Source organism: Thamnophis elegans, chromosome 13, assembly GCF_009769535.1.
Source record: "Thamnophis elegans isolate rThaEle1 chromosome 13, rThaEle1.pri, whole genome shotgun sequence".
Classification (NCBI taxonomy): domain Eukaryota; kingdom Metazoa; phylum Chordata; class Lepidosauria; order Squamata; family Colubridae; genus Thamnophis; species Thamnophis elegans.
Window position 1 is genome coordinate 12,885,409 of NC_045553.1, and position 27,943 is coordinate 12,913,351.

Genomic DNA, 27,943 nt, shown 5'->3' on the forward strand with positions numbered 1-27,943 from the left:
TAACATGCTCCAGTAAAAATTGATCTGGATGAAAAACTTAACTTACATGCTCAAATTAATAAAATAAAATAATAATAATAATGATAATAATAACCTTGGCATAGCTATCATTGATGTGTGTAATACAACAGTACCAAATCTCTACTCAATTGAGTTTTAAGGCACTTTGTTTGGGGAGGGGGGGTTCTAACAAAATAACTCTCTCTGGTCTAAATTCTCTTTCCATTACATTATACCGTCTCCTCTTGTTAGTCTCACAGATAATAAAGTTTTTCCGAAAGGGTTAAATTTGGCTCTCTGTGGATACTTTGCCCTACGAGGAAAGCCAGTTTATGGGCATACTGGCACGGAGCAGGTACCCGAATGACTCCCTGCAGAGAAAGGAAGAAAACAGCACATCAGCATCATTGTTAAGGTAATAGCCATATTCTGGGACACAACAAATACTCAACCTTGAAGCCTTTGGATCAGGAAGGAATTTTTAGGATACACTTTCAAGAGTGGTTGAAAAGGCCTATGACTTTAGGAATGAATGGAATTTCACCCCCTTGGACTTTTTAAGTAGAAAAAAATGGAATAGAAATTCGACAGGAGCAGATCCAGCAAGAAGATACCATCTAGATACACTAAATTGATATATATATATATATATATATATATATATATATATATATGTATGTATGTATGTATGTATGTATGTATGTATGTATGTATGTATGTATGTGTGTGTGTGTGTGTGTATATAGTATAGTATAGTCTACTCCTGGAAACACCAAACCTGAAGTAGTCTGAAGCCGCCTGAAGATGACGAATGAGACTTCGTCGAAACGTCGCCAAGACATCTCCAATTCTACGCGGGAGAAAACCCGAACAACTAGAGACCTACATACTAACACCCGCGAAAACCTCAGAAAACATATATATATATGAAATATAAAATACCCCCCCCCCCCGGTGTGGGGGATTAGGAGAAAACTTAAGATTTCCCAAAGAGGTATCCCTGTGATTCATCACATTCAAACCCAGAAAAACTGATGTGAGACTCCAGGTAATAAAATTTTTTAAAAAATCTGCGGATGGGTTGGGGATCATCAAAAACTCCTTTTGAACTTGATAGGGGAAGTGTTGGTATATACATTCCTGAGCTGCACAGCGTAACAATATCCAAATGCTTGTGGGTCCTGTTACATTTTTGTATTATTTTATTGACTCAGTCCAACTTGAAGACATTTAGGGAATTTTCTGAGGCTAAAACCACTACTGTATTCACTTTTTCTCCCCATTCCTATTAATTCAGGTAGATAAAACCCATTCCTTATCCAGGTTCAATATTCAGCTTTTGGGCAACGAGATAGAACTGGAATAAGATATAGGAAGTTTCTTCCCTTGAATGTTGAGGTTAGTAAGAAGCCTACAGCTCAATTGGTGTCAGTCTAAGTAATCATAGAAGGTTACTTAGGGCAAGTTACTACTTACCGGCCAATTGTAGTACATATGACACAGCTTATATGTCAGCCTCTGCATGTAGTCAGGCTTTAGTGCACTGCTGTCATAGATTACGTTGTAATGGGTGGGTGCAACTGTGCCGCTTTTCACCGACTGACTGACAATGAAGAAATCGTACCTAGGGGAGAACCAGATCAAAGCTGTCTTGAGATATGTTCAAGCTTGGAGAACTTCCATCTTCTTGGAAGTCACAGATCCCTTCCAGTGATGGTCTCGGATCAGCCTACTCTGCACTTGGAACAGGTCCCTTCAATGGCTAATGGGAAGTTCTTGGGTAGATTTTAAGATAAAAGACTTCTTATTATTTTAAATTGTTCAGGTGACATGTGTCAACATTTGTCGCTTGGTGGCTACATTTCTTGACCATCACTGGGCTTAACTTCTCTAAGGAGTTGACCCTGTTTCTTTCTGCATCCTGGATCTCACAAGGAACTATGAAACAAACAAACAAAAACCCAAACCCCACCCTACTTTCTTCTCCTTTTGCTTGCTCTTATCTTACACCAAAAAGGTTAGCTTTCACTGAAATCTGGTGTAGAGGAGTACTGTGAAGGCTTGAAGAAGATATTCAACTGTTGGAGAACATCAACCTAACCCCGGAAGGAAGGAGAAAGAAACTCAAGGCTGCCCTATCTTGATGCTCTTTGGTATAAGTACGAGGAGAAAGAATCAAAATTGTTTTGAAATAAGACCTAGTCAGGTTTGAAGAATGGAAAATAGGCAATTTAGAGCCCTTCTTTCCTCAATGAATAAGAGTTGGGAGGGACCTTGGTGATCTTCTAGTCCAACCCTCTGCTGAAACAGGAGACCCTATACCCATTTCAGACAAATGGCTGTCCAGCCTCTTAAAAACCTCCAGATGGGCAATCACAACCTCTGGAGGTTCCACTGATTAATTGTTCTCACTGATAGGGAATTTCTCCTTAGTTCTAAGTTGCTTTTCTCCTTCATAAGTTTTCATCCATTGTTTCTTGTTCTGCCTTCTGGTGCTTTGGAGAAGAGTTTGACCCCCTCTTTTTTGTGGCAGCCTCTTTGAGATTGGAAAAAAACCCAAGAATAAAAATCTCCCAACTTCCTGTTTTTAAGAACCTGTATATTTTCCCCTTGAGCTAATAGTTGACTTACCATTCTGGTCTAGTAACCTCTAAGTCAATAACTGTGCCAGGTGGTGGATTCTGTAGTTTTCCTTCAATTTCAGCAAAGAATCTGCTGTTCACACGCTTCTTCACCACGATCACTGTGAGTTTGGGGCTTCAGAAGATTGCATAGGGTGGATTAGTTTGCTTAAAGTACTCAACATTTCTCAAGAGACAGAGAGAAATTAAACGTGACTTCCCTCCTTTTAACCAATCATACTCTGCTGTTCTCAGAAAATTAAAATGTGCACCTGTTCAAAGGCAACCTGTGTATAAAATTGCCCTTGCAAACAAGCCAAAAGTGATATACAGACTCACAAATACACTAAATTGGTGTCAGCAACTTTTGTAGCCAAGGATTTATATGCAGATTATTTTTTAAAATGTGATCTCTTTAGTATTTTTTTAAAATTATTATTGCTACTTCTTTGGCTGTCCTTAAAAGTAAAGGTTCTCCTCGCACATACGTGGTAGTTGTTTCCGACTCTAGGAAGCAGTGCTTATCTCCGTTTTAAAGCTGAAGAGAAGCACTGTCGGAAGACATCTCCGTGATCATGTGGCCGGTATGACTAAATGCCAAAGGCCCACGGAACACTGTTACCTTCCCACCAAAAGTGGTCCCTATTTTTCTACTTGCATTTTCTACGTGCTTTCGAACTGCTAGGATGGCAGAAGCTGGGACAAGTAATGGGAGCTCACTCTTGTTACACAGCGCTAGGAATTCGAACCACTAAACTGCCGATCTTTCTGATTAACAAGCTCAGCGTCTTAGCCACTGTGTCCCCCTAATGTTTGGCTGTCCTTAATGTTGCCCAAAGTCATTTCTAGGTGAGCAACTCAGTAAATTGAATAAAGGTAAAACTTGAGACGGCTGCTTCATTCACAGAACCTGTGATACTATACAATAATACAATAGCAGAGTTGGAAGGGACCTTTGAGGTCTTCTAGTCCAACCCCCTGCCTAGACAGGAAACCCTATACCACTTCAGACAAACGGCTATCCAACATCTTCTTAAAGACTTCTAGTGTTGGGGCATTCACAACTTCTGGAGGCAAGCTGTTCCACTGATAAACTGTTCTGTCAGGAAATTTCTCCACAGTTTTAAGTTGCTTCTCTCCTTGATTAGTTTCCACCCATTGTTTCTTGTTCTACCCTCAGGTGCCTTGGAGAATAGTTTGACTCCCTCTTCTTTGGGGCAGCCCGTGAAGACTGCTATCATGTCTCCCTTGGTCCTTCTCTTCACTAGACTAGCCATGCCCGGTTCCTGCAACCGCTCTTCATATGTTTTATAGTCTCCAGCCCCCTAATCATCTTTGTTGCTCTTCTCTGCACGCTGTTTTACATCGTGGTGACCAAAACTGGATGCCGTATTCCAAGTGTGGCCTTACCAAGGCATTATAAAGTGGTGTTAACTCTTCAGGTGATCTTGATTCTATCCCTGTTTATGCAGCCTAGAACTGTGTTGGCTTTTTTGACAGCTGCTGCACACAGCTGGCTCCTATTTAAGTGGTTGTCCACTAGGACTCCAAGATCCCTCTCACAGTTACTACTGTTGAGCAAGGTACCACCTATGCTGTACCTGTGCATTTCGTTTTTTCTTGCCTAAATGTAGAACCTTCCTTCGTTCACCCTTGAATTTCATTTTGTTAGATAGATGTGATGCACTGCCTTATATACCTGCTCTTCCCCCAAATCGCCTTTATTCTAGAAATCCTTTTGCTTCAACCTGCCATACAGGTTTACAAAGTGCCTTACGGGGTCGAAGCAAACTGCCCTTTGGGGTATGGCGGCCTACTCAACCAAAGCCCTTTTTCTCCCAACCAACTTACCGGTAGTCAGCCCCAACTGTTTTCAAGCACTCCAAAAATTGTGGGATTTCATAGCTCACCAAGGTTTTTAACTGACCGTCACCAACACCGTCGCGATACACAATGATACGAGTAGGCATGTGTTCATTGTAGGAGTACCATGTCCTGAGTGCCGCTAAGGAAAGATGGGGCAGCAATTTAGAAGAATTAAACTGGATCTCCTACCCAAAGGAAGAGCTCAGCCTTAACCCTGCCCTAGTCATCAAAGAAGCTACTTTCTTTTCAGATTATCACGTTTCAAATGTCGTGGTTTTTTTTTAGTAAAACTCTCAAGCGTTGACACTTTGTCGCAGCTATTTTACCTTGTAGGCACACTTTGAGTCCATCCACAATTTCTTGCCCACGATCCTGAAGCACACAGCGTGAATACCATCTGCCAAGAGAAGGCAAAAAGGCTCAGATTCCCCAGAGACTTCCTGCCCTGCTGCCAATAACAACACAGGAAGTCCCTGACTTGCAACCAAAATTGGGACCTGAATTTTGAGCAGAGATGGCGCAATGGTTAGAGTGCAGTACTGCAGCCACTTCAGTTGACTGTTAGCTGCAGTTCGGCGGTTCAAATCTCACCGGCTCAAGGTTGACTCAGCCTTCCATCCTTCCAAGGTGGGTAAAATGAGGACCCAGACTGTGAGGGCAATATGCTGACTCTGTAAACCGTTTAGAGAGGGCTGAAAGCCCTATGAAGTGGTATATAAGTCTAACTGCTATTGCGGCCGTAAGGTGAAGCACTTATGTGACTGGACTTGACTTTACAGTGGTTATTGAGCAAATAATGTGGTTAAGTCAGGATCATCTAGACATAAGTCCAATACGCCATAGTCTCCTTGGCACGGAATGGGACAACTTGCACGCAGCCAAATCGCCCTGGGACAATTTAACAATTCAATTTAATTATTTAAAATTAAAAAAAAAAAGTTTTAAATTTGTCATTCATGTTTCATTCTGTCCCTTCTTTTGCATTCTTTAATGATTCTACTCTATTCCACCATTTTCCTGATATTGTCCCACAGCGAATTGTCACAGACCCTCCTGTTGTTCCCCTGAAATCAGCCAAAACTGCCGTGAATCACAGTCATGTGACCACAGGATGCTGCAACCGGTCATAAATGTGAACCAGTGCCCAAAATAGGGCCATGTGATAGTAGGGCAGGAAGGAGGACAGTTTGCAATAGCCGGAAGGGCTTTGTAGGTTGCCAAGCGCCCTGTCTGAGGCCGTTTTAACTCCGAATGGCCGTTAAATGATAAGTGGTAACTTGGAAGACTGCCTGAAACAGCAAAACAATCCCTGAATGGCAACAGAGCCACTTGTGTGAAACACGTCTATGTTTTCCTAAAAGATTTGTAGATCTTGAAAATGTCTTAACAATCCTACCGGGTCATTCCATGATTCAAACTCGCAACAAATGCCGCCACTGATCGCCGTCCAGCTGAAATGTCATGGTAACAGTCAATTCCCACAATCATGAGTTGTTTCATCTGGAATATTGGAGAATTATTGTCGTTAGAGAGCCGGTTTGGCCTAGTGGTTAAGGCACCAGGTTAGAAAGTCCTGCCTTGGGCATGAATGCCAGCTGGGTGACTTTGGGCTGATCACCAGGAGTCTGGGAGTTCCAGTCCCACCGCAGTTACGAAAGCCAGCTGGGTGACTTTGGGCCACCACCACCCCTCTCAGCCCCACCCACCTCACAGCATTGTTGTGGTGGGGAAAATAGAAGTTGGGACAGTCTATTCACCATCTTGAGTTACTTGCAAAAATAAAGGCGGGGCATTAATTGATCCATAAATTAAGCAGAGATTGTCAATGAACTGGGGCAAAACACAAGACTTCTCCCAAACAAACTAAGCTATGTTTTAACTCTCATGTGGGTTTTTTACAGGGCTGCTAAGCTAAACACTCCTGGAAGGTCAGAAAGAAAAAAAGAAAGCTACTTACTGGGATTTCAACGCTCCAGAGTTCTCCCCCCATTTTACAGTTCATCTGTAAGGCGATTTTGGTGGCTATCGCCATGACAGTTTGGGGCTTGCTCAAGGTGCGGGCCAGGACACACTGGCTGGGTGTGGGACAATCAGTACACAAGTATCTCTTGATTGCATCATATTTGTCTTTACGGTTACTGGACAGGAGGCAGACCACCTTGAAGAAGGACAGACAGTCAGGGCATCCACCCAGGTTTTAGAACCTCAAGAGGTTGTTCTGTAGCTCAGGGGTCCCCAACCTTTTGGACCTCAGGGACCACTAAATTCATAATTTTAAATCCTGCAGACCACTAATATCATCTGCCTAATGATCGGCTGGGTGAACATGGCTAAGTGGTCATGTGACTGGGTGTGGCCAACTTCATGTCACTCACGTCGAGGGGCACCTCTCACTGGCCTCTCCCCTCCCTGCCCGGGCTCCTTAGGGCTCCAACAGGAAGCAGTTGCTGGAGCTAAGCAGCCACCACGAGAAAGAGTTAGCACAACAGCTCAGTTCAAATTGGATCTGACCGAGAAGGAGGCTCAGCAGAAGTACCTCACTGAGGACTAGGAACATAGGCTTTCCAAGCAGAGGGAAGACCTGTGCGAGTGCAAGGCCAGGTGCCACCACCTGGAGGCTCAGCGGGTTGAGATAGTCAGCCAGTTCCAGGCCATGATGCAATCCCACTGGAACAAGGTCCTCCGACTCTTTACCACCAGCAATGTTTCCCTCCACCTTTGCCCAAAGCCCCCCACCAGGAGGCTGAAACAGACCCCAAGTCGGAATTTCTGCCCCCCTCCGACCTGCACAAAAAGACCTCAAAGGGAGAGATTCTCTGCAGCAACACAAGCGTTCATTGCATGTATCCATCCCAAGGGCCGTAGTTTGATGACTCCTGATTTAGTGCAATATAAAAAATGGAAATAATTTTTCTGTGGACCACCGAAATTTTCTCACAGACCAGCAGTGGTCCACGGACCACCAGTTGGTGACTGCTGGTATAGCACATTGGGAATCGCATCCTAGGCTACATTAGCAGATCTACCCTGGAGAAGCCAGCATGGCCTTTTGCTTTATACACAGGGATGTTAAAGCCAAGTAAATCTGGGGTGCTCTCAATGACCTGTGCAGTCCTATATTTCCATACTTCCAAGGACACCCAAAGGCCACGGAGATGGTCCAGTTAGAGAACGTTAGCCCATTAGCATTTAAGTAAAGAACGAAGTCCTGGTTTCTGTGGGTTTCCTTTTTATAATCCTTCTAGAGGACTTGCCCCCTACTCCATTTCCCAATCACCTTCACATGTGCCCTCTTTGAAACTTACAGATCGTATTTAATTCTGATTGTGAGATATCAACCGATCAGAAAAATGGGATCTGGTAGGGTTGCTTCCCTGTTTATTCCTAGAGACAAAGCTCCAGAGGGTTGTTAACTACTTGCCCCAAAGGTTTAAGCCAGAGCAAAGTCGTGGTTCCCTGCATCCTGTATTTAATCAGGGATCAGACAAACCATGGTGCCATTCCGGTCCATGGGATCACATTGGCCATACCATCTGAGTATCGGAGGTGATCTTCTGCTTCAAGGTTCTCAGGTAAGCCTCTGTTCTGTCGTCGACTTCAACCCTACGAAGAAAGACAATCTCCTTTTACCACTAACTGTACAAATGGATATTTCTCAACCTGGATAACTTGAAGAGGTGAGGGCTGGCAGGGGAATTCTGGGAGCTGAAGTCCACAAACCTTAAAGGTTGTCCAGGTTGAGAAACACTGGTAGAAATACTGTCCTTGGTGCCAACTGATGCAGACAGGTAAATCCTCAACTTCTGACCTCAACTGGGACTGGAACATCTTGTCATTCAGTGATGGGGTCATTTAAGTGAGGAGACATGCCCCGTTTTACAACGTTGTCGTGGTTTAATGACCATTGCTGTGGTCACTAAATGAATCCAGCTCCCCCCCTCCCTTGGTTGCAAAGCTTTCAAATGGTGCTCAGGTGACCCTGGGACACTGCAGCCATAAGTACTTGCCAGCTGCCAAGCATCTGAATTTAGACCGTGATTGCGGGGATGCTGCAACAGTTATAAGTGCAAAGACTGGTTGGAAGATGTTCTTTGAATACAACTGTAACTTCAAATGGTCATTAAAGGAATGGTTGTAGGTTGAGGACCGTTTGTGTGTGTTTATGTGTGTGTGTGCCTATGCCATCCATCCATCCACCTACCTTTTTCTCTTTCTTTCTCTCTCTCTCTTTCACTTTGTTATCTGCTTACCTGGCTGTTCTAGACAATGTTACAAACCTCACCTTCAAAACACTGCATTCCTTTTCGAGAACTACCATATTTTTTGGAGTATAAGATGCAACCCCCCCACCCCAAAAGAGCTTGGAAATGTTGGTGCATCTAATACACCGAATACAGCCATTTTTGGCCTCCCGAAGCCCCACCCACTCATCCCATTTTTGTGAAAATTGGGCAAAAAACGGGGATGTTTTTGCCTTCCCCCACCCCTCAGAAACACTCTGCAGGCTTCAGCAGGACTGGAGGAAGGGAAAAATGCCCCCGTTTTGGTGAAACGGGGGGCCGGGGAGGACAAAAACTTATTTTTCTTACTTACCTCTTTGGAACCTTGGTGCGTCTTATAGTCCGAAAAATACGGTGGCTTCAGCTGGGAATTCCCAGAGAGGAAACTGAGTCGTGGTTTAAATTGGCAACTTTAAATTCAGAAGCTCCGCCACCTCTGCTTCTGGCAAAGAACCCGCGACTTGAGGGTACTTACATGATGGCCTTGTTCATTCTTATGCCCATTGCGGGTGTGACTTTGAAAAGATTTTGGACCAGAATATTAGCCGCGTCATAATTCCGGCGGGTGTAGATTAGCAGCCAGTTGTCCAGGGGTTTTACACTGGTGAGGGGAGCACCCCTCGTTTCCCTGGACCAGTCTGCAAGGTGTGGGTTGTAGTCAAACTGAAAGGAAGCATTCGGAGTTCAGCACCTGACGAATCGGACAAGTCTCTCTCTTCTCTTCTTTTTCTTTAATGTCAAATTTAACCTGCCCATATTTTTTTCTCGGGGATGGAGGTGATTTTTTCCCCCAGAAAATTTTTATTTTTTTATTCTCTTACATACCATTTTAAGTATACATTCATATAATTATTTTTCTTCTATACATTTATCATTCTTATACATTTATTATTCCATTTTATAGGTTATAATATATATATACGGTTTGGGTTGCTTTGTTTACCATCCCTTCCTCCTGTTGTAACACCACCTTATTTTCCCTTTCTTTTCTCCCTCCCTCCCTCCTCTACTTTCCTCCTTCCTCCTCTCTTTTCCCTTCCTTCTTCCCTTACTTTTCTCCTACTCCTACTCTTCCTCTTCCTACCCTCTCTCCTTCTCTTCCTTCCACCATCCTCTCCTTACCTCTTTCTTCCTTCCCCTTCCTTCTTCCCTTACCTTCCCCTACTCCTACGCTTCCTCTTCCCCTACCTACCCTCTCTCCTTCTCTTCCTCTCCCTTGGGATGGGGGTGATTTTGACCCACTTGAAGAAGGAAAAGTTGCTTACCGCCTTCCCTCCCTGGCGAATTTTTTCGGATTGGACCACTCGCCCCGAAAAGGAAAGCAGCTTAGATTCAAAGCTTAGCCCCCAATCACGTAGCTCTTTCTGAACATTGTCATCTCTGCAAAAATAAAAACAGAGCTGGTAGAACAGGGGTGTCCAATGTGGGCAGCCTGTGGAATTCAACTCTCAGAATTGAAGTCCACAAATCTTAAAAGTTGCCCACTTTTTTTTTGAGGGGGTGATGGTGATAGGAAGGGTGGGGAGATTCCAGCAACCTACTTATTTATGTAATTGATAAGCCGTCCAACTTCACGCATTCTTTGTTCTGGCGCAAGCCTTGTGTGAACAGACAGATCTTTCATTACGTTAAAATCGCTTCGCATCTTATTAGTCAGGCCTACAAAGAGGAAAAAGGACAACGCCGGGGGGGGGGGGAGAGACCATACAATAAAATCAGTAAAGACCAGCACTTGGACCCAACTCACTTATTATCCCCCAAAACGAATTAATCTAAAAGTTAAAACTCCTCCCTTCTTATAATTGTTGAGGCACCAGTAGCCAGAGATTATAAGGATCATTTTCGCTAGGTAATTCTCATAGGTAAAAAGAAACTGCCTCCTTTCCAAATCGGAACGTGAGCCATAGAATTACAGGGCTGGAAGGGGCCCTAGAGGTCCTCTAGTCCAACCCCCTGCCCACTTTATACCATCCCGGACCTTGTTCAATCTTTTCCTGAACACCCCAACCCCCAGCAATGAAGCACCACAACTGGTGGTGCCATTCCATTGATTAAACGCCCACTCTTGGGAGAAGAAAGGCTATTTTTGAATGATCAGACCTGTGAGATAGCAGAGTTCAGGGATGAGTATCACTGGTCCTGCCAAGGCACCGGAAGGGCCTCTCGTCCTCTTTGGCTGGCTAATCAAAACAGGTTGACTCAAATCGGTGATGTCTTGGGTGTATTGCTGTTTTAAAAAGCAGACACATTAGAGTCCCGACACGCAGAATAAGGAAAGAAGAAAGTCTTAAAAACTACATAGGACAGAAGCAGCTTCGTGAGACGGGAAAGCAATTTTTGTTAATTGGAAAGAAAAACTGCTTTGGGAAAGTCGACTCTGCGTTTCGCCCATAACCAATTGATCAGGGTCCTTCTTTCCCTTTCTAGGATCCCTTTGCCATTGGGTCACATTTGAAAATTATTATTATTATTTTGGGGGGAGAAGGGAAGAGCAACTAGTTTTAAAAGGACTATTTCGTGGCTGGAGGCTTATCCTTGCAATGAAATTTCAAGAATTGTACAGGCAACGGGTAATCGAACAAAGAGGCTTGCAGACCCATTGAACGTATCAAATGCCCCGCAGGCGGTTTCGAATTTTAAGTATCCATGTGCTGATCAATGCCTTTTACTGATCAAAATCTAGCCTTAGCATTACATTATGGATCTTGCAGACTTAGGGATGGGGGTGGGTGGGGTGAAGACAACAACCCAGAACCAACCAAGGTCCTTTTCATCCCCTCCCCAAAAGCTCAGCCACTCCATACCATCTTGTAGTAGTCTACAAAGCTGATCTCGCTTCCGTCTGCTTTTTTGAAGGAATTTTTAGGATTTGATTCCCAATCAATATCGTCTACCCGGTACGTTTTGTTGTTATACCTGGGCAAAGGTGGGAAGGTTTCATTAATTTAAATCACCTTAAATCTTAATCTTAATTTCTTGACAACTCTGCTTTACAGGGTTGGGGGATCATCATTTGTGATCTTCTCAACCAGCTTGTGAGGAGCCTTGTAACTGTTCTGACCGAGGCTTCCCAAGAGTCTGAAGCAAACTCCTGGTCCTGACAAAAACCCCTTTTATTAATTGACTGTGAATTCTGCTCATTCACATCTAGCAAAGTCTTTCCAGGGAGGATTTACAGTCACAGACTTTATCTGGCTTGGAGAGCTGCCAGGCCAATATCTGCAAAACTTGGCAAGGAGCCTCGGAGAGTCACGAACCAATGAAGCGAACTAATGATATCCTGCAAACTCCACTGCCCTTTCACTCATTTTATTTCCTCTGGGAGGGGCCATTCATTGTCCACCTGTGGCCTTTCTCCCAAGTCGACTCCTGTTCTTTAGCTGTTCCCTTCGTCTGTCAACTCTGCATGTGCACACTGGGAACAGGCTCCAGCTGTTCCTCTGCCTCACTGATGTTTGACTCTTAAGGCAGCTGATAACTGTTGGACTGCCCTGGCCCCCTCTCTGCCTCTGACACAGAGCCCATCAGAGCCTTCCCCAGACTCCAGGACTGGCCCATCTTCCTCCCCAACCTCCTCACTGTCCGAATCTGCTGCTAGCTCTCCTGGCCGGCTACAACAGTCAACGGGGGAAGCTGGGCTTTCTTAAAGACCGTGTGATTCGCTTAACAACTGCAGTGGCTGCCTGAAACCTAATGATCACCTTACATAGCAGTGGAACTGTTGATTCCCCAACCCCAACCCCCAATTGTGATCGTAAATCAGGGACTAACTGGGAAAGCAAAAGATTTTGAACTCCACCATTAAAATCAAAATGAGTTGAATTTACCGGGTAAGGACAATCACACCGATGAGTTCCTTTGTGCAAAGTTCTCGAAACCGCTGTTCTCCGACTTGATCGTACAAGGTGTACATAAAATCCAGGACGGTCTCGCTTCGGAGAACTTTGTGACTCACATCTGTGCAAAGCATGATGCTGGTCTCATACTGCAGAATGGAAGTGGTGAAGCCAGGCCAAATCATCAGCCTATCAAGACAAATAAATAAATAAATTCACAATAAGTTCACTCTCGACATCCGCCTGCTCTTTTAAACCGAGTTTCATATCGCAAACAAGTTCTGCAAAGGCAACCACCTGCAACTCCAATACAGAAACCCGTTTTATGTGGACGGTTTTAAACCCAGGTCGACGGATCAGGCTGATCCCCTTAAAATTGATTATTTCAAGTCACACTAAGCAAAATCATCTTCTCGGGTTTGCAATCCCAGACCTTTAAATATGAAAATGCTGCAGACACCAGCATAAACATCTAAGGCAGAACTAAATGCTAATCTTTGCTAGGAGAGGCAGAATGTATCTAGAAGCTTTCAAAAGCTTCCTCTAGCTAAAAGCTTACCTCCTCTAGACCGATTAGATCCCACAGATTAGGCCTCCTCTGAATTCCATCCGCCGGCCAGTGTCGACTGGCGACTACCCGGAGGAGAGCCTTCTCTGTGGCCGCTCCGACCCTCTGGAACGAACTCCCCGTGGAGATTCGAACCCTCACCACCCTCCAGACCTTCCGCAAAGCCCTTAAAACCTGGCTATTCCGACAGGCCTGGGGCTAAAAAGCTTCTACCCCCTTTTCGAATGGTATGACTGTTGTGTGTTTTAAATTATGTATTGTTACGTGTTGTTTTAATTTTTGTCTGTATCCCCCTCCCTTGGTTGAGTTGTGAGCCGCCCTGTGTCCCCTTCGGGGGAAAAGGGCGGCATATAAATAAAATAAACATTCAACATTCAACATTCAAAAGAAACACTGGATTGATTTTGATCCCAGTTGTGGTCATAAAGACATTTCCAGTTTTGTTACCTGTGCTTAGGAATGTTGATTGGGTCACTTGGGTTGTAGTAATTTCGCCCAATCTGCTGTAAATTCATTATTTTCAACAATCTGAAAAAGAGCAGAAATGGAAAAGTAAGGTTATCCACAGGGACCTTAGCAAGGGGGGAAAAGTTTGATTTTGGGCACTGGATGATGGTTTTATTTTCTTCTCTTCTCCCACAAGGCTTTTCTTAAGAAATCGTTGTAATTACAATTTCTGACTTCTTGAACAATGAGACACAATAATTCACCTGCCTGGGAGAGAAATCATACCATTTCAGCTAAGCGACCTGTTCCAGGTGATTGATCAACAAACTCCATGCCCATCACAAAGACCCTCCAATTAATCAGGATGCTGAACGAGAGCAGCAGTAGAGAAAATGGGTCAAAAGTAGAAAAGCTTGTCTGGACCAATTGAGCTCTTCCCTCCCCCTCATAAAACGACCATTGACTTACCTGAACAGTTCTTCTATGTGCACTGCGGGAGAATCCAAACATGGATTAACTTTGTCCATTAGCCTAGAGACTGAGTTATGAAATTGTTGACCACGCCTCCTCTGACTGGAAGAGTTCAGTTTTGTACGAAGGCTCAGCCGATCCAAAAGATGGAAATATGATAGAGGACCTGGATGTAAAGATCAATGAAGTCGTGGAATGAAGTCTAAGTGTGTCCCGAGAGCCCCTGGACCAGCCAGTGCCAAGGGTGGGGTTGGATTCTCCTGCAGCGCACATAGAAGGACCGTTCAGGTAAGTCAACGGTCGTTCTCCTGTGCCCTGCTTGGAGAATCCAAGCATGGGACATGCTAAAGCAATGAAGACTAAGGGCGGGAGCTAGGCTGGTCCAGGGTCCTGGAGGTTGGAAGAACCCTTTTTAAAACCCGCTGCCCAAATGATGCCTCGGCAGAGGCAAATACGTCCAGTTTATAATGTTTGACAAAGGGCAACGGGGATGACCAGGTCGCCACCCTGCAAATGTCCTCAATAGAGGCTTGCATCGCCTAAGCCGCCGATGTGGCCGCACTCTGGATGGAATGTGGAGTAATGCGTTTGGGAACTGGTCTAGATTGACTCTCATAGGCCAGAGAGATGCACGCCTTCAGCCAGCGACCGATTGTGTTGGAAGACGCTTTCTGGCCCATAGACGCTGGCTGAAAGGACACAAATAAAGCTTCCGATTTCCTGAAGGAAGCTGTCCGTTTTACATAACGACAGAGAGTCCTGCGAACTTCCAGATGATGCTATTGTCTTTCCTCCGGATGCGGAGGGTATGGACAGAAGTCGGGAAGGATAGGTTCCTGCGTCCGATGGAACCAAGTGTTGATCTTGGGGACGAATGCTGGATCCAGTCGGAGGACAACTCTGTCCGGATGAAATATACAGATCCTGGGGTACCGACAACACGGCCAGCTCCGACACCCTCCTAGCAGATGTAATAGCTACAAGAAAAACTGTCTTAAGGGTCTAAGGCTTATGGTACGAATGGGCTCAAACGGTGTTTTAGGGAGAGCCTGGAGTCAAATCCCAGGTGGGATAGCGATGGACTACGAGTGGCTTGAGGTTGGTTGCCCCCTGGAGGAAGGTTCGCACCCGTGGGTGGAGAGTTAGGGAGCAACCTTGACCGTCATTGAGCACTGTTGCCAGGGCAGAGATTTGGCGTTTGAGTGCTGGGTGTGAGACCCTTGTCCATGCCCATCTGCAGAAATTTAAGTACCTGAGGTACTGAAGCCGAGGTGGGCTCTATGTTGGAACTGGTGCACCACCTGCAGAAGGCGAGCCAAGTGGCATCATGCATGGCTGATGGGCGTCTAGCTGCTTGAATCGTCCTTATGACTTTGTCTGAAAAATGTTGATGGACTAGGATATCCCTTTCAAGTCCCACATGGCAAGTTGCATCCACTGGGGGTTCGGATGGATGAGAGCCCCCGTCATCCGGTATCCGTCACGGTCGAGATACAGACAGATTGACGAGGTCTGAATACCAGGGGCACATTGGCCACATTGGTGCGATCAGAAGGACCTCCGCTCTCTCCGCCAGTAGTTTCTGAATCACCTACGGAATGATCGGTATGGGCGGGTAGGCGTAGAGGCCTGGTGGCCAAGGGCAGTGAAGGGCAGCGATGGCTTCTGGCCCTGGTTCCTGGAACCTGGCAAAGAATCTCGGTAGGTGAGTGTTGTTGGACTGAGCAACTAAGTCCACCACGGGGTGGCCGAACCGGTGAGATAGGTCCTGAAACAGTGCCAGGTGCAGGTGCCATTCTGCGTTGTCCAGTGTGGCCCTGCTCAGCCAGTCCGATCGAATGTTCGTGGAGCCCAAAATGTGCTCCGCATGGATCGATAGCGTGTGAGCCTCTGCCCACAGATGGCGTCTCTCTGCTTCCAGCATTAGTGCCCTCGATCGAATGCCCCCCCTGCCGATTTACATGGGCTTTGGTGGCTACATTGTGTGTGAGGACTAATACGTGTTGAGCCCTCACCAAGTCTCGAAATTCAATTAGGGCTAGATGAACTGCGCGTAGCTCTAACCAATTTATGCTGTTCCGCAGTCCAAACAAATCTGGAAACCAACCCTGGGCCTCTGCTATGTTAGAAGCAGGCCCAGGTAAGAAAGGGGGTGAGGGCCTCCCTACCGATAGGGCTGGTGATGACCTGCTAGCAGGCACAAATGGAGAAGCCCGGGGTGGGTGGTGGGCCTTTTGCTTCTGCTTAAAAGCCCTGTCCACAGCCGTGGATGAGGACCCTACACGGGGCCTACTACTGGCGTTCCTAGTAGTAGTAGCCCTTCCTGCCTTAGTGCCAACCCCAGCAGCATCTGGCTGTACTAGGGGAGAGGACCCAGCCCCAGCGTTGCTGGTATTAGCATGGCTTTCCATTATCTCAATCTAATCTCACAGTTATCTTCACTCACAGTGAAGTGACTTCACCGGGAACTTTGGCGGCTTTGGGGGAGGATGGGGGCCCCATGGACACGGGAGTGGGCCGGAGCATTACGGTCCTAACCGGGAGGGGCAGATATGGCGGGGACTTTAGGGCTAGCCATTACCGGGGAAGGAGGGTTCGCTATGTTAGAGATCCCTCCTTCCGGCCCTATTAGTCCCACTCCAAGGCCAGATGGCACGAGTAGTCAGGGCCCTGGTCTCAGGCTGCTGTTGCTAAATGCCAGGTCTGTGGTTCACAAGGCTCCCATCGTCCGGGACTTAATTTTAGACAAGCGGGCAGATCTGGCATGTATTACTAAAACCTGGCTGGGCCCGGAGGGAGGAGTCCCCCTCACCGAGATGTGCCCAGAGGGTTTTCAGGTGCTTCATCAGCCACAACCCCAGGTAAGGGGTGGGGGAGTGGCCATTGTTATCTGAAGGTCTCTAGTTCCTCGTAGGACCCCTGCTCCAGAGCTTGTCGGGTGTGAGTCCTTGCTGGTGAAGTTGGACCCTAGGGGTCAAGTGGGCTTGCTGTTAACGTACCTGCCTCCCAACAGCGTTGCAGCAGCTCTCCCCTTGCTCCTCGAGTCAGTAGCCGAGCTGGCGGTTGAGTTCCCCAGGCTTATGGTGCTGGGGGATTTTAACCTGCCTTCGCTCGGCGAGCACTCTGATGGAGCGCAGGAGTTCATGGCCTCCATGACAGCCATGGGCTTGACCCAAGTAATTCGGGATCCGACCCACTCAGCGGGTCACATGCTCGACCTCGTATTTCTCTCGGAGCAGTGGAGTTGTGATCTTGGTTTGAGGGGTATTGAGACCTTGCCCCTGTCATGGTCGGACCACTGCCTACTGAGGCTTGACTTTCGGAGGCCAATCCCCCACTGTAGGGAGGAGGAACCGATTAGGTGGTTCCACCCCAGGCGTCTTATGGACCCTTTGGGCTTTCAGACGGCACTTGGTGTTATACCTGATACTCTCGTCCACAGTCCGGTTGGGGCCTTAGTCGCTGCTTGGAACTCGGCGGCGGCAGAGGCTCTTAACCGGATTGCGCCTTTACGGCCTCTCCGAGGCAGTGGATCCAGGAGGGCTCCTTGGTTTACTGAGGAACTCCGGGAGATGAAGCGCCAAAAGAGACGCCTAGAGCGCCTCTGGAGATCCAGTAAGTCCGAGTCAGACGAGCACTGTTAAAATCTTGCATCAGAGCCTACCTTCTGGCAATTCGGACTTCAAAAAAATACATACATTGCTGCTCTGATTGCACCCGCTGAGTCGCGCCCAGCCGCCTTGTTCAGTATAACCCGCTCCCTCCTTAAGGGGAGGGATGCGGGCAATCCTTTACAAGGTAGGGCTGAGGAGTTTGTCCAATTTCTTGCAAATAAAGTTGCTCGGCTTCGGGCAAACCTGGACTCCAATTGCGCAGAGCCAGCCGAGGGTACCGGTCTTGAACGGCATCTTTGGATTGATTTTCAGTCTGTTACTCCTGAGGAAGTGGACAAGGCCATTGGAGCAGTGAGTGCCTCCACATGTGTACTGGACCCGTGTCCCTCTTGGCTGGTCGCAAACAGCAGGGAGGTGACACGGGGCTGGATCCAGGCGATAGTGACCGCCTCTCTTCGAGAGGGGTCCTTTCCCCCCCTCTAAAGGTGGCGGTGGTGAGACCCTTACTGAAGAAGCCGTCCTTGGATCCAGCCGTTTTAAATAACTACCGTCCAGTCTCCAACCTCTCCTTTGTTGGGAAGGTTGTTGAGAAAGTGGTGGCCTGGGCTTCCGGGGGAGTGGCCTGCCGTTGCCGGTGGCTCAACGGAGCTGCCCTCAGAGTTCTGGTCTGTATATCTAAAAGATCTATAGATATCTCTCCTTTCAGGCAAGAAAGGAGCAGGGAGGAACTCAGTCGTTAGAACCCTCTTTGTAGTTCACAGCTTTTTGTTTTTCGCTGTGAACGGAGAAGAGGTTCAACAATAGCTGAGGTTTTTTTTTTTACTCCAGCCAGATCTTCTCAGCTGTTTTTTTTCAGCTCAAGGCAGGTTGCCCCCCCCCTCAGGACAAAACTAAGCTATTTAAAATCAATCCGAGCAGCGACCATTCCTGAGAACCCTTTTTTTTTATTATTATTCAAAATGCCAGCTTCAATTTTATAAAAAACTCCTTTGTCTAACTGCTTTTCAAAATGGCGATTTTAAGCTTCCGCATTTGATATATGATATATTTAACCAGCCTTGTTTTCTTGAAGACTTCTTTTTACGAACTGCTAAAAGTTTACTGAAAGTATCTTATCCTAAATCAAGGTGAGCAGAGAATTTGTTTGTTTCCTTTTTATAATGGCTCCGAAGTCAAAGCAATCTAAACGTTTTTTTAACAATACATCCCAAGCAATTGCTATAAAGCCGCAGCTCATGCCTTCTACGCCCTCTACTGGAGATTTGTTAACGAAAGAATTTCTTTTTGAAACCCTTAAAGAATTTAGAGAGGAAATGAAGCAACTTATTTCGGACTTATGTGACAAACTTGATGCCAAGATTGCTCAAACAAAGGAGGATATGATCGGGGTTATAACCGTAATGACAGATTATATTGCTGGAATGGAGGATAAACTTGAGATTTTGGAAGAAGCTAATTCTAACCTGACATCTAAAATTGAAATGTTACAACAGGAAGTTGAAAACGCACAAAAACAACTTGTTATGACAAATTATAAGAAGACTGCGTTTGCAATAAGAGTTAGGGGATTGCGTGAAAACGAACAGGAGAATTTGAAACAGACCTTTTTTGAAGCTTTTAGTCGTTCGGTGGGAAGTCCGGGACTTAACTTTGATTGGCAGATCCAAAAAATTTACCGCCATAATTCGTGCGTAGCAAAACAGAGACAGCTTCCGAGAGATATAATTATATATTTTGCTACAAGAGAATCCAGAAATGCGATAATACAAGAGTTTTATAATAACAGGCTGCGAATTGATGGACAGGACTTGATTGTTTTCAAAGAAATACCACCTCAAATGTTAAGAACCAGGAGAGACTATGCTTTTCTAACTAAAGAACTCAGAAATTCTCAAATACAGTATAGATGGGAGGTGCCATTTGGTATTACAGTTACATTTGATGACCAAAAACATCGCCTCAACTGTTTGGGAAGCCCGAGATTTTTATTACAAGATCCTGAAGGCGGGACTTCCTGAATCACCCGGACTTGGAGAAAGACAAGGAGAAGTAGAAGAGAAACAACAAAACACACAGCTACAAGGCGGGAGGTATCGCTTTCCCCCTCCGGAAGGGCAGAAGAGCAGAGAACAAGGATTTAGTTATGCTTCCAAAACATCCGCTTAATTTTTAACTTGAATAATACTTTGTGATTTCTGTCTTGTATAAAATGGTATAGCTGCATACTGATGAAGAGACATTAAGGCTGAAAGAAGTGATGTTGAATTCCTCGGAAAATATATTGTATGGGACTTAAAAAAGACTTGATGGATAACTTTGAATTTTTATTTAAATTGTTTATGATTTATTTTCTAGGGTGAGGAGGGCGGAGATCGTGATGTTTTTGGATTGTGGTTTAGGATGAATGGAGTTGGGAAGTGTGGGGTAGATGGGAGGGTAGTGAAGGTTCAATTAGAGCTTATTTTGAGCCAGAAAGTAAGCTGATTTTTGTATAAACTGTTATTTGAATATAATGTCTGGAAGGATATACCCAAAGAGTCCGCAGGAAGGCGGAGCAAATATGAGAGGAGAACGGATGAAAATAAAACATACATATGGACATGGGTAGAGGCAGGATGAGAGGAGTTGGAAAAGGAAACCAAGAGAAGCATTTGAATGTTTAAATTGCTTTATAGAGAAGGAGGTAAAAGGGATAAATTAAAGGTTTAGATATTTAGATAAAGAGACAAGGCCCCTAGCTAGAGAATTTCATTTGATTAACTTACTTGGTTTCAACATAGTTTGAAATCCTGCAAGTAATAAATTAACTGAAATTAGGAATGATGTACATTGTTTAAGTTTTAATAATGATGGGAAGCTGAGCCCAATGTAGAGAGTTTATTGATTTTTCCCGTTTTTCTTTTTTTTTTCCGTGTGTTTTTTTTATTCCTTTTTTTTTCCTTTATCTTTTATTTTTAATTTCTAATCTATTTGGTTTTAATATACTCCAGACTGTGCTTGATAGAGAGTTATGCTGGGTATGGGACCTGGGAAGTCGGAAGGGGATTAGGGAGGGGGGTTTACGGGGGGAGGGGGGGTGGAAATATAGTTTCAATTTTCAGAACAATAAGAACACACTTGTATACTGTTGCTCTTTTTTCTTTTTTTCTCTTTTCCTTTTATTTTCCTTTTTTTTTTCATTTTTTTTTTAATTTTAGTGTAAAATATAAATTGAATAGATTAATGAATGGTAGAAATACACCAAAGTGAGGAGTAGAGGGAAAGAAGAGGGAGAAGTAAAGAGGGAGTGAGAGGGGAATGTAAGGAGGATGAGATGGAGGGAAGGGGAGAAAGGAATGTCTGAGGGGGAAGGGAAGTAGAAGAGGGGAATGTTGGAGGGGAGAAATGAAAGTTGGAGGGGGAGAAGAAAGGGTGTATGGAGGATAGAAGTGCTATGTTGGTTTTCCATGGTGAAGATGAGTTGTGTTTAGTGCTTTTTTTAAATGCACAGTATATAAGTGATTGTATAAATGAAAATGAAAATGAAATAAAACAGTTTTCAACAGAAAGTGGTGGCCTCTCAGCTCCGGCAGTCCTTGGAGGAAACCTATTATCTAGACTCCTTTCAATCTGGTTTCAGGCCTGGCTACAGCATGGAAACTGCTTTGGTCGCACTGACCGATGATCTCTGGAGAGCCAGACACGGGGGCCATGCCTCTGTCCTAGTGCTCCTTGACCTCTCAGCGGCCTTCGATACCATTGACCATGGTATCCTTCTGCGGCGGTTGCGAGAAGTGGGGGTGGGAGACACCATTCTTCGGTGGTTCTCCTCCTACCTCTCGGACAGGTCGCAGTCGGTGTTGGTTGGAGGGCAGAGGTCGACCCCTAGGCCCCTTAATTATGGGGTGCCGCAGGGGTCGGTCCTGTCCCCCCTCCTGTTTAACATCTACATGAAGCCACTGGGTGAGATCATCCACGGGATAAAATACCACCAGTATGCGGACGATACTCAGTTGTATCTGTCTGCCCCGTGCCAGCTCAGTGAAGCGGTTGACGTGATGTGTCAGTGCCTGGAGGATGTTAAGGTCTGGATGGGGGTAAACAAACTGGCTCTCAATCCTGACAAGACCGAGTGGCTTGTGTTTTTCCCTCCCAAAAATTGGCCATGTATTCCAACTCTCAGGCTGGGGGGTGAAATTATATGCCCCTCAGACAGCGTTCGCAATTTGGGAGTCCTCCTGGATCCACAGCTGACTTTAGATCACCATTTGTCGGCTGTGACCAGGGGGGCATTTGCCCAGGTCCACCTGGTGCACCAATTGCGTCCCTACCTGAACCGGGAGGCTCTCACAACAGTCACTCACGCCCTTGTGACCTCAAGACTGGACTACTGCAATGCGCTCTACATGGGGCAGCCCTTGAAGAGTGTTCGGAGACTTCAGCTGATCCAGAATGTAGCCGCGCGAGCGATTGTGGGTGCGCCTCGGTACACCCATGTTACACCTATCCTCCGCGAGCTGCACTGGCTACGTATTGGTCTCCGGATACGCTTCAAGGTGCTAGTCGTCACTTATAAAGCTCTACATGGTATTGGACCTGGGTACTTGAGAGACCACCTTCTGCCAATCACCTCCCATAGACTCATTAGATCCCACAGATTAGGCCTCCTCCGAATTCTATCTGCCGGCCAATGCCGGCTGTCGACCACCCGGAGGAGGGCCTTCTCTGTGGCTGCTCCAGCACTCTGGAACAATCTCCCTGTGGAGACTCGGACCCTCGCCACCCTTCAGGCTTTCCGTAAAGCCGTTAAGACCTGGCTGTTCCAGCAGGCCTGGGGCTGCTGAGTTCCACCCCCACTCAAATTGGTTGTGCTTGTTGTGACTTTTTAAATTGTTTTGTATTGCTGTTTGTCTCTGTTTTTACACTTTTTGTATTTGTGCCCCTTCCCTCCTGGTTTGTCAGCCACCCTGAGTCCCTTCGGGAATAGGGTGGCATACAAGTTGAATAAACCACCAACCACCACCATCAAGTTCTTTCAGGTCTTCTGAAGGCTTGAGGGAGTCATGAGCAAACAGAGGCCCAAGTGCTGCCAGAGCAAAAACACAGCCACTCTGTTGCAGACCTGCAATGGTGGAGTGATGGCGAACCCACCTCCAAAAAGCGCCTGATTGGCTGCTGCTATGTCGGCACCGCTGCTTTCGGTATAAAAACTACAAGCCATTAACTTCCACTGAGGAAGAAGGCGCGAATTTCAAATTTTTCAGTTAAAAAGGCCGCCTGCCGAAGCTAGGGGATTTCTGACCCTTTGGAATGGCAGCAGCGACTCAATTCACATGTAATTAATCTCCTAGCAACGCTCCTCCATTAAGTCGAGCGTGGCTAAGACGAAACGCAGGGGTGGCGAACCAACCTTCAACCTCGGCAGAAAGATGGAGGGGGGTGGAAGACCACAACACGGCTCCACTCATCCCCAGAAGAAAAGTTTTGGCTTTTAAAACTGCAGCCGGCTCAGTTGCGGCTTTACGCTGCAGCTGACGTCTTCACATCGCCTGAAGCCCGGAGGGCAATCCGGTGCCAGACCTTCTAAGGAGTGGCTGTCCATCAAAACGGCAAGTCACCCACTCAAAGCAACACAATCAATTGCAGAAATCGAGAAACAATACGTAGATGAATTAATTGCAATTATAAAGAAACAAAAGGTAAAAGCGAAATTATTATTATTAGTTTGAGTTAAATTATTGTCTATTATCCTAGAGAAAATATATTTACTCGCACTCAATCCTGATAAGACCGAGTGGCTATGGATGTTGCCTCCCAAGGACAGTTCGATTAGTCCATCCTTATGCCTGGGGGGTGAAAATCTACTCCCCTCAGAGAGGGCCCGCAACTTGGGAGTCTTCCTGGACCCACAGCTACATTAGAACATCACCTGTCGGCTGTGACCAGGGGGGCCTTTGCCCAGGTTCACCTGGTGCACCAGTTGTGGCCCTATCTGGATCGGGAGGCACTCCACACGGTCACTCACACCCTTGTTACCTCGAGGCTTGATTACTGTAACACGCTCTACATGGGGCTGCCCCTGAAAAGTGTTCGGAGACTACAACTAGTCCAGAATGCAGCCGCACGAGCAATATTGGGTGTACCAAACTACACCCACATCACACCTATCCGCGAGCTGCACTGGATTCCCATTGGTTTCCGGGCACAATTCAAGGTGCTGGTTATCACCTTTAAAGCCCTACATGGCCTAGGACCCAGATATCTGCGAGACCGTCTTCTGCCACATACTTCCCAACAACCGATAAGATCGCACAGGGAGGGCCTTCTCCGGGTACCGTCAGCCAGACAATGTCGGCTGGCAACTACCCAGGGGAGGGCCTTCTCTGTAGCTGCTCCGACCCTCTGGAATAAACTGCCCCCAGAGATCCGGACCCTACCCACTTTCATGGCCTTCCGTAAGGCTCTTAAGACCTGGCTATTCTGGCAGGCCCCGGGCTGTTGAACTCACGATTGAGTTCCAGCCCCGATCAGACTGGGTGTATGTTGTGGTCTTTTTAATCTATGTTTTTGTGCTCTTAACTTTTATTTTTAAATGTATTGTTGTAAGCCGCCCGGAGTCCTTCGGGATTGGGCAGCCTATAAATTTATTAAACATCAAACACCAACATTTACGTCTCTTCAGGCCGGACTGAGTTAAAAAACTGAACTCTTCCAGTCAGAGGAGGTGTGGTCAACAATTTCATAACTCAGTCTCTATGGACAAAGTTAACCCATGCTTAACTTGTCTAGTAGAAATTTAACTGACTTCTTATGCACTCCTTTAAAAGAAAAAAAAAATGTCTTGGCTCTCTTATCCATAGATCCTAGTAATCCCAACTCTCCCCCAAAAATAAAATGCTTCTGCAGCAAAGACTAACCTTCTAAAAATAATGTTGTAGAACTGTAGGCATGTTGGCGAAGTTGATGGAAGTTCGTTGGTTAAAGTAATGGTAATCTTCACAACCTCTCCCTGCCGTGTCTGGCTTAACACCTCCGTAACCTAAGAGAATCACCAATAGTTATTTTTAGGATGGGATAATTTTAACCTCCAGAAGCCTTAAGAAAACTGACTAGAATCAAGAAATGGACAAGAGGACTTCCTAATTTCTAAATGTTTCTCATTCCATCTGCAATGCCCATCCTCAATGCCACCATAAGTACAGTAGCTAAAATGGAGTATTGCAGGTTGACTCTGCCAACTGCCAGCAGTTCAACCCTGACTGGCTCAAGGTTAACTCAGCCTTCCATCTTTCCGAGGTCGGTAAAATGAGAACCCTGTAAACCCCTTAGCAAGGGCTGTAAAGCACTGTGAAGCGGTATCTAAGTCTATTGCTATTGCTCAACCTCAAAGACTCAATTTTCCTGATTCTAACCAAGGTTGTATCTGAATTATTCAGACTATGACAGAATATCGCAAGTACCTTATTTTCCAACTTCTTCGGTAAGAACAAAATGGACCCATCGAAAGCATGTGTCTTGCCAAGCAAGTTCTCATGTTGGAATAGCAAGGCTGTCCGAAGACGGCGGGCTTCCATCTGTGGGTTGTAGTCAATGTGGTACTGGTACAAAGCCCATTGCGGGCGAGACGTCAGCCGGAAGTGGTTGGTGCTTAATCGGATTGAATTCCCTGACACACCTGTGGAAAGGTATTGATCTGTCAGCCATTTATTATCAGAGCAGAATAGAATAAGAGTTGGAAGGGACCTTGGAGGTCTCCTAGTGCAACCCTTGTCATGCCTCTGTTGGAGCCTGAATCTGCAGGGGAACAAGAGCTGCTAGAGATCAAGAGAGGAAACTGGGGAAGGGCAGAGTCAGTCTGGGCAAGGCTTCTCAGGATTAGAAAGGCTTGCAGAAAGGAAAGGAGAGACAGAGCTCAGGAGAGAAGCAAGGACCACCCACTCCTGATCCTAGAGCACGGAGAAAAGAGAGAATGCAGACTGAGCCAGCTACAAAGGAGGAGAGTGCCCCGCCCCCTTTCACAAGGCACACCTGGGGACTGGGATGTAAGGAGGTGCCGGTGGGAGGGGCATTTGTCAGGAACAAGCGACAAATCTTTGGAGCCTCGTGTGCACTTGCCAAAAACTGGAGATTGCTGTACTTTGTCTTGTGGGGCTTGCCAGCTTCACTGAATTTCTTGCTCTGGTTTGTTTGGCTAACCTGGCTTATTGGGTCTGCTGGCCCTGGTTGCTGTTTGATTAACCTGGCTTACTGGACTTCTTGCAGCCAGAGGCTTCTGAAGGTGCATGTGAGAACTTTGCTCCAGGACTTGTAGTGAATGGGAGAATCGGAGTAATAAAGGGAAGTTAGACCTGTTCACTGGTTGTGTTGCTTATATGCCACACCCTGGGTCATCACAACCCGGCTCAAGCAGGACACCCTCTATAATTTCAAATAACTGTCCGTTCTCTTCTTAAAAGCCTCCAGTGTTGGAGTACCCACAACTTCTGGAGGCCAGCTGTTATACTGGCTAATTGTCCTCACTGTTAGGAAGTTTCTCCTTAATTCCAGGTTGCTTTTCTCCTTGATTAGTTTCCGTCCCTTACTTTTTGTTTTGCCTTCAGGTGCTCTGGAAAATAAGTTGACCCTCCCAATCTTCTATGGGGCAACCCCTTAGATATTGGAAGACTGCTATCATCTCATCCCTAGTCCTTCTCACACGCTACTACACAGACCGAATCCCATCAACCTTTCTTTAACAAGCATTATTAAACAAGCATTTTTAACAGCTCTGTCACTGACTGGTATACATTCAATCCATCAACAGTAAGAGCACTAGCACCACATCAACTGCCAAGTGCAGGACGCCTGCGTCTCTTCATGGAGGATTAACAGATTGTTGGATGTTGCTCCAACTGGAAGGGGCTGGAAGGGTGTTTCTCCCCAAATAAAATGCCTCCAAGGTGACAGAAAAGGCACTCAAGAGAAACACAGGAGGTTTTCCTAAGAACCCCTAAAGTACCTGTTTTGGAATCTCTGACATGTTCCATTAAGTGACGGGTGTTTACACCAAGGTCATGGTAGTCTCTGCGGCGTCCACCTCGTTCTCCCAAACTCATTTCCTGAAAGCCTGCTGAAATCTTACATTCTGTAAAGTAGGAGAAAGAAAATCAGTCATAATCTGCATTTGTGGTTAATTCTGGACTAACCTGTCTCCTGAACTCTTATTGGACAAGTTACTAAACTGCTGCTAAAGAAGATCTAAAGTGACCCACTGGGGATGACATAGAAGAAACCCTGATCCACTGGATCACAAGACTTGCCTCTTAGAAACCCAGAGTTGGTTGCTAGATCAGCTCCTAAAGCTGCTTCTTAAAGGGAGACATTAATAAAGAGATCAACAAATCATTTATAAGATTACTATCATTGAAAGGAGAGGTATGGGACTCCTACCAGATCAGGGTTTTAAAATGTACTACGATTGATAGAAAATATTTGTAGCTCAGGACTGAACTGTGGGGTCCTTGGTACTCTCTTAGCTTGGTGGGTTTATTTGCAGATATTTCATTGCCCAACTTGATAACATCATCAGTGCTAGAAGGGAGGGGGGTTTGCGGAAGGGGGAAAGGAAGAGGCTGTTTTCCTGTTTCATTACCAAACCAGGCAGTGCATGATGGCTAAGACTCCAGGATGAATATATACAGCGCCCTAGGAATTCAACAAACATAAAGGCAGCAGACCAAAGAAACAGCTGCACTCCCATCTTATTTCTATTTCAGCAATGCAAATTCAACTTTGGTTCGACTCCAGGAACGTGGAGAGGATAACCTCCGTTGAACCACCAATCCTACCTTCCGGGGGTCCTTTTTGTTGGCCATGCCCAACCTGAGATCCATTTCCTGCTTCAGCTTGCCGCGCTGGAGGTAGCTGGGGAGTCATTTGGGCGTATCCAGGCGCAGTAACCTAGAGAAGGCAACGCTGATTTAAAAGGGGGCTGCTCAATATCAAAAGACAAACATTATGGTAAACATCACGGTCCAAAGAGGCCACAGGTGACCCTGGAAAACCGGAATTATAATTCTCATTATTTCACTGAATAGGCTAACAGAGCCTTCCTGGATATCAGTGATCAGGGGAGCACCAGTAGCCCCATCCTTTTTAAAAAGGTTTTTAAAATGTCCACATTTTTTAAACTTACAGGAGTTGGTCCCACTGTAGAGAGGGGTGCTTCTTGACCACGGGCTCGCCCCCTCGCCCGAGACCTTGCTCTTGCTCTCCCAGTCAT

At 46.0% G+C, this 27,943-nt stretch overlaps 1 protein-coding gene across 1 annotated transcript; it reads right to left on the minus strand.

The window, feature by feature from the left end:
- Nucleotides 1-254: 254 nt before the first annotated feature.
- On the minus strand, nt 255-27,943 carry PIWIL1 (piwi like RNA-mediated gene silencing 1). Its single transcript, XM_032229434.1, has 21 exons — nt 27,857-27,943; nt 27,510-27,621; nt 26,934-27,029; nt 26,681-26,806; nt 25,143-25,357; nt 24,600-24,721; nt 13,619-13,699; nt 12,595-12,792; nt 11,572-11,683; nt 10,868-10,994; nt 10,309-10,426; nt 10,033-10,147; nt 9,243-9,430; nt 8,018-8,090; nt 6,445-6,645; nt 5,884-5,987; nt 4,814-4,884; nt 4,473-4,626; nt 2,632-2,757; nt 1,477-1,624; nt 255-371 (listed from the first exon to the last, which is right to left on the minus strand). The coding sequence occupies exons 1-21, from the start codon at nt 27,941-27,943 to the stop codon at nt 255-257; spliced, it is 2,691 nt and encodes an 896-aa protein (XP_032085325.1).